Source organism: Hippichthys cyanospilos, chromosome 6 (assembly GCF_059441005.1).
Source record: "Hippichthys cyanospilos isolate Australia breed blue-spotted pipefish chromosome 6, RoL_Hcya_1.0, whole genome shotgun sequence".
NCBI lineage: Eukaryota > Metazoa > Chordata > Actinopteri > Syngnathiformes > Syngnathidae > Hippichthys > Hippichthys cyanospilos.
The window spans coordinates 20,192,072-20,203,959 of NC_142374.1; the positions used below are offsets into that span (position 1 = coordinate 20,192,072).

The window sequence follows — 11,888 nt, forward strand, 5'->3', positions numbered from 1 at the left end:
AACACTTGTGATAGACTTCAGACAATCAATGTAAAACAATTTTATGCTTAACGCAAAGAAAATAACTTGAATTTATAGTTGATAAGATTATGTGGTGAAATTTGTGAGCAAACCTGTAATTGACATCAAACAGCGTGGAGTCATCCTCGTCATCATTTTCGTCATTGAGGGGGGCCATCTCAACTCGCTCTGCGGGCGTTGTGATGATATCATATTTGCGGGTTTTCCTGATTCTCCTCCCAGATCTGTCAGAAAAGAAAGAGCATTATTTTCTTTTTATTATTCAACAGACATTTTGATAAGCTGCCAACACGTGATAGAGTTACAAAGAAATCAGGTTGGACTTGCAATCCTTGCAGGAAGATAATTAAACGGACCCTGACCTTTCTTCCAAAATTCCTCATCACATGGAGAAAACACAATCACATGCTCCATATTGAGCTAAATGAGACTTCACAGCAACACTCTTTAAAACAAGGGTGTCCCAACAAAGTGATCGCATTTTCATTCAAGAAGTCTCATCAGGACAAACTGATGAGAATGAAGTAGCAATTGCAAAGTGTCGAGTGACTATTTTAAATGCTTTACTCAACATTAAATGTAAATTAATGGTCATAATGATTACAATAAATTCATCATTACGATGACCACCTATTAAATACACCCCGATAGACTTTAAGAGGGGGGGGGGGGGGTCTTACCTGACCACTTTGAAGAGCAGGCAGGTGATGAGCGCCCCAGTCAACACGCAGGTGAAAATGACGATTACTTTGAGCGTTGGTAGATGCGTCATGAGGGAGGAAGTTGGTGATCCGACGGCACGGGTGCCGTTGTCACTATGTCGCAGGTTGGCGGATGCAGAGGTGGCCGAGGTCGCGTTCGACGGCAAGGTGGGAGAAGAAGACAGACTTCTGGGCTCGCCATTGGCGCTCCAAAACGCCGCCGCCAATAAAGTTAGCGCTAAATAAAATGTCGCCATTGCGCCTGAATAGAATACAGCCGGTAGTTCTCCACAAAAACGTCACATACGCAACGACAGCTGTCACATTACGTGACAGGTTGGATTGACTTTTTGCTATTTTAAACAATAGAGAAAACGAAGGACGAAAATTAACATCCCTTTTATGGTCCAAATTAACAATCAATTTATATATGGTCTTGTTTTCTATTTAATTCCATTAAAAAATGCTTCTCTTGAAGAGGGTTAGCGGTATTACCTTTGTGCTCGCAGATTGGGATTATCCGCCTCCTCCGGAAACACTCAATCGTCCGTCCCACTTGTTCCTAATGCGTGACGTATGAAGTCCGGTGACGCCTTCAAGGAGGACTCGTTAATTCCCAATATCCACGATCCACGTCAGCGTCTGAATGAAATGACAAAATTTAGTGTATTTTGCTGTCTTTTCATTATCTCAATCTAAGGTAAACCAAAAAAAAAAGTATTCGGTGACACAGATGGATGATCAAACACATTTTTGCGGAAAGTATATATTTTTTAGTCCATCTAACTGCAGCATCAGAATGAAATGACAATGTTTTTGTATGAAATGAAATAATATTCTGAAATCTATCATCGGAATTGTTACTAAAACTACTATTTGTGACAAAACAACTCGTGAAATTAATAAAATCACTTGCTTTCCCTTACATTCTATGTTAAAGACCACTAGATGGCAGCACAAAACAAAACTCCAGTACATAGTTTTTTTTTCTGTATTTTGATCGCCTCCTTTCCATTGAAGCGTATTAAAAGTGGTTACTTATTCTATCAGAGATTCAATTCTCAAAGACAAATTGCTCCTTAATGTGCATGATAACTGGGTTGTGTGTGTGCGTGCGTGCGTGTATTTATTTTAAAATTTCTTTTAGACTTAGCCCAATAGCCTAAGGTGGAGCTACTGTTAGGACAATGTGACCTTTGTCACAATTCAACGTTCAAATCGGGTTGAAAGATTGCATGAACTATGTGAAGAACATTTCCTTGTGCCGTGCAATCGTGCAGTCATCATCCCCTAATTACAGGACAACATATCTTTCGGATTTTAAGTGAAATGCGATGACAAATTCTGTCAGGCAGGGTGAAAGACACTTGGTTTAACGTGGCGGATAAACTGTTACAAGAAACCGATAAACCTGCAATGTAATGTGATGCATGGTAGGAAATTTTTAGAAACAATGATTGTAATCCTGTTTGTGCTGATTTTGCAAGGCATACCTTTGCACAACAATGTCTCTGTTTGGTTAAGTGCGAAATACATGATATCTTTGCTGATAGGATTTTTCATTTACAATTTGTAATTTCATGGTCCATTCCAGGCTGCAGCAAAAATACAAAAAGCACAAATGTCAGCATTTTGTGTTTTAAAAGTTGAGCCCACCTTAAAACATTTCAAAACATTTTCAATGTGACCTATAAACTGTAAAACTTCCAAAAAGGAATCTTTCCACCTGGGCTCAGGATATTTTGTTTGTGAGACATAACCTAAATGTAATTTTTTGGCCATTAAGCCATAAGCAAAACTGCCCATCACCAACAGTGCAAAATAGCATCTTTGCGACTTGTTCTTCAACCTAAACCTTGAGAGGAAATTACAAATAACTGTAAATCTATCAGACAGAAAGAAAAATTGGGGATTTCCTGTCCACGTGATGTATAACTATATTGCCAAAAGCAACACGCACACTTACACACACACATATTATATGAGAGAGAGAGAGAGAGAGAGAGAGAGAGAGAGAAACAGAAACAGTGGAACTAAACAGAGCCAGTGGGGTAACATCCTGATCGTGGTAAACCAACCACTCCTTTACTCGCCATAGCCATATATAAGCTGTCATATGGGCTTAGTTTTGTTAAATAAAAAAAGACTATTTAAATTTGCTGCACTTTTTTTCTGTCCTTAATACATTGCCATGGCATTGAATTTGCAGGTCTTCAAAACCTGAACCAAAAGTTACCTGTGCAACAAAAAATTTGATAGAGACATCCTTTAAAAAATTGCCACAAAAATGAATTTGATCTTTTAATGTGATGATGTCAAGATGTGATGATATGATATGTGATCATATCATAATATGATGGGTTAATTCTAAAGTTTAGAATTACTCACTTTTAGAATCACTTTTAGAATCTAAACTGTTTAGAATCTAAACAGTCAGATCCTCAGTTGTAAGAGGGTGTGTACACTTTTGCAACGACATTATCTCAGGCATTTATTTTACTTTCCTTCTTGAAAAGATGTTTTTTTTTCCTCAAATGACTTATGCAGTTAGTGGGTCACATTAAAAGGCAAAACAATATTGTAAAATGATTAATCTTTGGCTCATTTTTTATATCACAAATCCCTGGAATTTGAATCGTGGTACGTAAACTTCTTACAGTCACTTTACTGTATGTCTACTTTATCAGAACATAAGCGCCTCTATGCATTGATACCACATACTTCCTCCATCCAACCTGTTTTACTGGTCACACTGTGTTCTCAGCTTACAATGACGACGTTTCTACAGGCCATCGCTGTTGCCGGGCGGAAGATCTTTTTATAGAAATCTTCCTCGTTCAGTGCGCGTGCGCTGCAGCGTCAAACATTTCATTGGTCACCAATGGGTGTGGAGTGCATTTTGTGCATACCGCAGGCTTCAGTGAAAAGCCAACAAATGCTGTACTGACTGAGCAGACGGCAAAGATTTTGATGTCACTATGGAATGTTTTGTGCTAAATAGTAACTAAATTATTCATCTAATGATAAAAGATTATATTTCAACAGCTTTTGAAGAAACTCAAGAAAATGAAGCAATAACACTTAAGTGACTGTTAACTATGATGTGGATTACTAAATATGACTAATTGGGTTGTTTCTCATTTATAATTTTCTTTTAAATATGTTCTTGTAATCCTCTCAAATGAAGATGCCATATTGAATGGCCAAGGTTAATTCTTTTTACTTGTGGTTAGTCACTCAAAAATTAAACATTTTTTTTTTATGAATCAATCAATGCAGGAACTAAAGCAAAAAAAAAAAACACCACCACCACCATAATGAAAAAAAACTGCAATACATTTAGAGCACTGTTTGTGGTTCTGCACGTTTTTACGAACCACTGTGATGTTTTTGTAGCTTCATCACAGCCCAGATTTACAATACCTTTAAAAAAACAGGTTGTCAGGGCAAAGAATTAGCTGCAACGAGGCTATTTTGGCTGCCTCCTTTTCAGTGTTTAATATAAATATACAATTATAAATAAAGCTTTTTTATCCTAACCAAAGTGTTTATATCAAGACTGAGATCACTAAAATGCATATAAAAAAGAAAGAAAGCTGTGTTTGAATGTTGTCAATTTTAAAATTATGACAATTTAAATACTTAAAAGATCTGGCCAAAACGACTGTGCGTGTCCAGTTCAAAACAATATAATAGGTAGTGCTCGGTTTAAAAACAAACAAACAAACAAACAAACAAAATAACATGTGACTGCTATCTCCCCTACACCTCCTGACGATGGTCATAGTCCCGACCATTAATTTTGACGTGTAATTTTCTTCGACGTTGTACAAGTTGGACGAACTGTCATCTGCATGTCCTCAAATAACTGTAACTCAGGCACGATACGATTATCTAAGAAAGCTAGCTAGCCTTCAGCATTTTTTGAGTGGGAAAAGATGAGTTATTACAGGTATTTTTAGTTTCAAAACCCTAGCAATAAACAAGAGAACACTGTATATAATTCATGGAGCTACAATTTTGGTGAAAACACCGTCTGACTGTCCTCAAATCTCAAAATTAGGCATGCTATGTTGAGTTCAAAAAAGCTAGGTAGCTTTCAAATTTATTAAATGGACAAAGATAAGTTACTACTTTGTGCCTACGATAAACAGAAATATTTCATGCAAATCAAAAATGTTGAAATGAGGTGAGAGATTGGATTTGATTATACATTAAATCTGAAAATGGAAGCAGAAAACATCATTTTAATCAGCCAAGGTGCATTTTTCTGAGTTTTTCTGAGCATTTTTCTCAGTATTTTTAATTATTCAACCCGAGCAATAAACGAGGGAACACTGTACATAATGTAGCATATAAATTGGATGAAATCATCATCTATATATCCTCAAAATTAGGCACTCACTATGTTGAGATCCAAAAGCTTGGTAGCTTTCAGCATTTTTAGCAGTTTTCCTGTGTCTGCAATAAAAAGAAATGATTCAATGAAAATCAAACATTTTAAAAAGAGGCGACGGAGGGATCCTACTTTACATTATAACTGAATGTATGTGCAAAAAGCCTGATAATGACGTCACACAAATGGCGGAAACGAATCGATTGTCACATTAGCCCCTTAATTGCTCATTTTTTTGTTACTAACCCAAGCTGTAAACGAAGGAACACAGTATGTCATTAATGTAGCCATTTGAAAATTTAACATATAGCTCAAAATAATACTTATTTCTGGCAAAATACTGCGGTTGTTAAAAATAAAATTGGTGCCAATACACCAAGTGTAGTTTTTATAATAAATCATGGAGGGGAATGTTCGGTCATCAAACGGTTTAATTTAGGCTTTCTCTCTCGGTTAAGTAGCAATTATGTGTATATTTTAAATTAAATCGACATCTACACAACAGAAGTTGATGGTTTTGTCGCGTCTGGAAACAACAAGAGCAATGTTAGCAGCTTTAGCTGGCGGCCATTTCTGTCACTACAAACAAACGAGGCAAGAGAGAGGAAGTGGAGCTTCGCTTACGTTGCGAGGCAAAAAGTGGGCAGAGCCGGCGAAGGATATGAGCTGGTCGGGAGGCGGAGAGGAAGGACACACGCAACAGAGGAGCCAAGCGAGCAACACCGGGAAGAGAGCGCGCCCGAACCATGCCAACAAAACGGCCACTAAAACGACCAAAATGGCCAAAAAACAACAAGCCGGGCGGCCCAGACGACGGCGGATACTCGCAGCCGACGATGTGGTAAGGAACAATCCCAACAATTACATGTTTAAAGGCGGGAAAGCGCGTCGACCGGGAGGACGAGGCAATATGGTGGAAAAGAACGACTGTTAGACGCAGTGTTGTAACAAAAATGGCCATGGTGTGCTGGCTTGAATAAAGACAACGATTTACTCGACGAAATTCGCTCGATATTGAGTGCTTGTGAGTGGGAAACGACATATTTGCTTGCCCTACATTGTATTTTCGTCGATGATTTGTGAAGAAGTGTCTTTTTCTCGATGTTTCTTGGTGTCTTTCAACCTACGCAGTTAAAATTTGCTTTGTCCTTGAAAGAACAAATGCCCTTGTAGGCTTTTTGTCGAATTAAAACAAATTATCAGGAAAAATTGTTGTTTTTAAACCGTGTACAGTTGTTTTTCGACAAACCCTTTATAGTTTTGTGTGTTTTAACGATTTTTTTTCTTTTATTAGCATTTTTAAGGGTTTTGCCGAATGGTAAATTTGATAAAATGACAAAATAACACATTTTGCCACAACATGATCAAATACACAGCTGATGTAGATGCATCATGAAAATATTTTTCAGTCTCACAATTTAATTGGTTTTAAATCTTGTTTTTTATGGCAAATAATTGAAATAAAACTATCTAAATCTAAATTTGTAACAAAAGACTAAATTAACACTTCCACAAGGCATTGCACTTGGTATGTTGGCCAAATGAAGCCCTTACAAGAAAAAAATACTTAGTATATCTGGAAATACAAAATAGGGTGTTGGCTTTTAACCCATTATGGGACTGCGTGGAGATTTAATTTTCATTTTGCCATACATATTGCATCTTTTAGCTACATTAAAACATCAAAAAACATTCACACCTTATTTTAGAGAACTACAACATTAATTAATGTCGAGTTAACTTCAAATATTCTACTAAACCAGGAAAAAAGAATATAATATATCTCAAAACCACAATCCCGTTGGATAGATTGTTGGTTAGTGACACTTGTAGACCATTACAATTTGGTGAAATACATAACTATATGTGACTCTAAAACTATATTGTTAAATGTAAGATTTAGTATACATTGAGAGAAAATGTCGCTCACCTATTCCCTATAGGATTCTACATGTAGAGAGCAAAAATAACAAGACCCCTTGAGATATTAAGCATTTACCCTCGAAGTAAACACAATTCTATGATAATTGCCTATTTTGGGCTACATTACACAAAATGATGGGAATGCTATTAAAACATCTTAATTCAAAACACTTTAAAACAATATTGCATGTAAAATTGCAATCCTTTTGTTTTAAAGGGATTCAACTTCGCCGATAACATGACGAGATAGAAGGATCGGATCGCCTGAGCCAAGAAAAATGGTATGTGGGTATTTTTTTCATCCTTTTTCGTATTCTGCAATACATTTTGTGCCAATTCCATCTTGCCACTAGGGTGTGCTATTGGCTTGTTTCATTTCGTAACGCAATTGTTTTTTTGTTTTTTAAAGGGTTGACGTCACCCCACGACAACGCAACTGGTGGATTTGTTCGATTTTTCTCTCCAGAGTAAAATTGTAAGTGTTTTTTACTTCAAAACCTGAAAACATCTTTTCGGAATATTCCTTGGTTATACAATGTAATTTGAACAAGTGAGAACAGAATTCGCAGTGTTAATGTAGTATAATTTTTTCGTCCATATAGAGTACAATTTCGTAATTGATGTTGCTAAAACATGTTCATCGATATGCGTCCTGTGCTACAATTTCTTGCTTTTTGATAAAGGAATTAAATACGCTATCTTTATGTCACGGTTTAATTACGATAATTGATTATTAATTCAATTTTGGCTTCAACCATTGAAAATTGATTTTTGGCGAGCTATAGGAATGTGCCAAACACATTTTGACGATATTCCAAATTTGGAAAGTGTTTCTCTTCTTTCCAAAGTGACTTGATAATTTTTTCATTTTAATCATAAAATACATGCATAGCAATGCGAGGAAACATTTATGAATCCTTGGAATTCATTGTTTTATTCCACTCGGAAATTTCAGGTAAGCGTCATTATCCATCCTTTTTGTCGAAAAAAAAAGTTTTTGTATAAAATTTTTGTCTCAGGGTGAAGTTTACCATTTATTTGAACCAACGTTTAGATCACATACATTGTAAGCCTTTTGACATTTTTAGTGATTGTGGATGTCTCTAAATACGATTAAAAATTTGCCTTTGTGAAACTAACCCCAAAGCAACCCCATATGAACACAAACAACCAAATGTACCAAAATGGTCTGAGCCAAGCAGTCATCAGCCCAGTGGTATGGTTTTCTCTTCTGATTGGGTGGGATAATCCCGTTACCGTAACCATCAAAACAATTTGACATGGTGCGAGATGCAGATTATTCAAACACGGTTGACAATTGCCATTGTCCATAAATCAATAAATACCTAATACCCAATCAATTTACCTGGTCGTGCTTGTGAATATTCTCATTCAATCCGGTCATTTCATTCTCATTAATTGTCTTGGGGAACCAAAATAATCCAACTGCGATCAAGATACCGGGGAAATTACCTTGTGTACTGTTGGTCGTCCAACTAACTTGACTGACTCAAAACATCTCCATTGATCTCAGTGATGATACTGCAGAGTCGCTTTAACAAAATACACATTGTTCTTGAACACAAGGCCAGCTATTTCCAACCTATTCTTTCCATCAAATTTAGGGGGAAAAAAAAACCTTAACATGCACAAATTCTCAAATTTTGAAGGAAATGTTGAACGTTTATACAAAATTTGATGGACTAACTTGGGTTTTGTGGCATTTAAGAAGGTTCCCCTGTCCATAAAATCATTGAATTTGACCTCACAGCCTTTATTTTCAGATATCGGCTCTTGAAGCCATCTAGAAGCAATTTATGACTGCTGGACAAAGGTTGATTGTCCCAATTCAGAATTAGTTCTGAAATTTGATGCACCCCGACTTCTGACACCGACAACATTCTAAAAACAATGTCTATAGAGCCACAAATGGCGATTTAAAATAAAAAGCTTAGTGAAGTAGTTACCTAAGATGTTGGTCAGGCCCATCACTTATACTAGATCACATTTAATACTTGATCTGATTCACCTCACAAAAGTTTTCAATAAAACAGTTGTTGAAACTTAATCACGCTGAACTCAAAAGCCTCAATGCCTGGCACATAAATTAGTCATTTTATGTTAGCCCATTCTAATTTTGGATACCACTCATTGTTGTCCCCATCCCTTCCACAGAGGAGACATGGACTGGAATGAGGAGTTTTCAAATTGGGATCAGTGAATGAAGACGGCGCTGTAAGTTTTGTTTTTCCCCAAATGTGATCTTTTTTTTTTAGTAAAAGTGATTACCGTATTTTCCGCACTATAAGGCCACCCCCAATTAACGACATTTTAAAACGTTTTCCATATATAAGGCACACTGGATTATAAGGCGCACCCTCAATTAATGACAAACTTTTTCAATCACAATATAGTAATACTCAAAAGTAATAACAATAACTCTAAACTCTCAATAGCATGATAACTCAATGTCAATATGAGCAACCTTGTTCAACTGTAAACACACAAAAGAAACAGGTAAAGCTTACTTTATTGGTTCGTTCCCCATCTATGAATCCCAATCTCAGTAATGATCCATATATAAGGCGCACCTGATTATAAGGAGCACTATCAGCTTTTTTTTTAAAAAAATAAGGCTTTTAGGTGTGCCTTATAGTGCAGAATTGAAGGTACTATAAATTCAATGTTTTTGTTTTTTTTTCATACTAGAATAACCGAAAATATTTCCTGACGTTTCGGTTCTAAAGAGTTGAAACAAACCATTCCAATTGTAGCTTAGAAATGCTATTACAAGCGTTTTATCGATTTGGCAGAAATACACAAACAAGCCAATTAACAGCACACTTTTGTCGATGCTGGTTGAATAAGAGGAGGGGGTGGAGCTAGGCATTCCGACCTCTTAATTGGTCAACAGAGAATGAGCTATCTTACATGGAATGATCAAATAATTGGGAAGAAAATATAAACATTGGGAAATAATTCCAATAATACGAATTTGTAATTTCTCTTATGTTCCTTTTTTTATTAGTGCACTTGGCCCACATTTGTTTTATTAAGGTTTAAGTGAATCCCACCATGTGCCGCAGGCATGTTACGATGTCATGTCTTAGCATGTTATGATGTCATGTCTTGACATGTCATGTCTACTGCAATCCAGGACCAACATAGAAAGAGCGGAAATTCAAGCTTGTTCATGTTTTGCGGGATCAAAATTAAAACAGAGGAAAACTGAACCGTACATACCAGTCTGTGGATTTGCTTCTGGATTTATAGAGACAATGCTGGATCCAGAACACTAATGGACTTGGAAACTAGTCATTGTAATGCACGAAAGGAATAGTTAAGAGTTCTTGAATGTCGGTACAGATGTAAATGGTTTAGCAAAGCACACTTTTAACTGATCGTTTTGTATTCATACATTTAAAAAACAAAACAATAATTCGTCCATCTGCCAATGGTTATGCAAACTGTACCACTTTCCTCAACATCGGACCCAACCTTCTAAATTAATACTTAGACTTACCGATAAAAGCTGGCCGTCAACTTCCTTTTTATTTATTTATTGTTTTTAAAGATTACATAATTAAAACGGACAGCTTTCTAAGACTACATACTGTAATTACCTGGGAAAACATTTTGGGGGGGTGCTCACCGACCTTGAATTAACGGCAGTTATGTTAATCCAAATTGAACTCAAAACAATAGGTTTCGCTTTAGGTTTAAGAAGCTCTGACACTCAAAAATATTAGAGTACTACATTTATTAGCAAAGCGATTCGCACTTCACACAACCATCAAAAATCGTAACCAATGACAAATACTTTGAATTTGTCGGTCGCCTTTCCCAAGCTAATGTTCTCAACTGCATTTACGCAATCACCAAAAATGTTAATCAATGACAAATGTCTTAATGTGTTGAGTGCTTTTGCTAAACTGATTGATTGCCTCTTTGACTTTCATTTTGATGATTCTTCCGATCGGGTATGCTGCTGTCCAATTGTATTATAACGATACAATAGGGTGTTGGCTTGACCTGCTAAACCTCTAGTGGTCAATTGTTGAATTGCTTTTACGAAGCTAACATTTGACCACCGCCGTAGTCTACTTTAGCGATCAGAACTTCGGGACAAGACACCAAGTGATCATTTGACATGTACTGTGGGCTTACGAAATGTTTCCTTCTTTTTTTTTTTGTCTCAAGACCCCAACCGGATTTCGCTGACAATGGAGACAGCGTTAAAACATGAAGATAGCGTTGTTTAACGTGAAGATGGCAATTTTTGACAAGCTGAATTTTTAAAGCCATTTCATACGGATTTTTTGACATTTTTCCAACACCGTGGATATTGGAACAAAGTTGCTAGCTTTGTTGTGGACTTAATATTTTTATTGTTTTTGAGACGCCCGACATTGGCAATTGTACATTGGTATTCATGTTGTTTTGAATAAAGTATGTTTTGTATTTATTCTTGACTTTGTTTTATTTGATTTATTTTGAAGCTTTGCATGTGTATTTCAGATGGCTACGACAGTTATTTCCAAATAACTTAGTAATTATAACAATGTACTTGGAGGCGAACGGTATCCTGAGACATTGGTCGGTCTTGTATAGTTACTTTTTTGACTTATTAGTGTTTATTTCTGATGAAATGAGTGTCATTGTGTCATTATTCACAACGTTTATGTTGTCGCCAATTTGATAAAACTGACACGCAGGCTCTGAAATGGTTAAATATCATTTAGTAAGGAACATGAAATGGTTTCCCAAAGCTTTCTAAAATGGCTTCTGGCTTTCTTCTTCCTGTTCATGCAGGAAGTGATGCAACTGCTGCGAAAGGGGGAAAAAAA

General features: G+C 36.4%; 1 protein-coding gene and 1 long non-coding RNA gene across 4 annotated transcripts in view; one reads left to right on the plus strand and one right to left on the minus strand.

The window, feature by feature from the left end:
• Window positions 1–5,996, minus strand: part of fam174b (family with sequence similarity 174 member B) — a 9,315-nt gene extending 3,319 nt beyond the window's left edge. The window contains exons 1-5 of one of the 3 annotated variants that reach the window (XM_088417970.1): window positions 5,743–5,996; window positions 5,128–5,183; window positions 1,218–1,364; window positions 702–984; window positions 114–245 (exon numbers count right to left, since the gene is read on the minus strand). In XM_088417970.1, coding sequence (XP_088274096.1) covers window positions 114–245; window positions 702–979 — 410 coding nt within the window. In that variant the 5' untranslated portion in view covers window positions 980–984; window positions 1,218–1,364; window positions 5,128–5,183; window positions 5,743–5,996. Of the gene's footprint in view, window positions 1–113; window positions 246–701; window positions 1,365–5,127; window positions 5,184–5,742 lie in introns of all 3 variants that reach the window. The other 2 variants (XM_088417967.1, XM_088417968.1) reach the window with 2 other exon arrangements.
• On the plus strand, window positions 5,757–11,506 carry LOC148422716 (uncharacterized). The gene is made up of 5 exons (XR_015865968.1): window positions 5,757–5,959; window positions 7,259–7,322; window positions 7,451–7,516; window positions 9,217–9,276; window positions 11,242–11,506. It is a non-coding gene; the product is annotated as an uncharacterized LOC148422716 (long non-coding RNA).
• The last annotated feature ends 382 nt before the right edge of the window (window positions 11,507–11,888 follow it).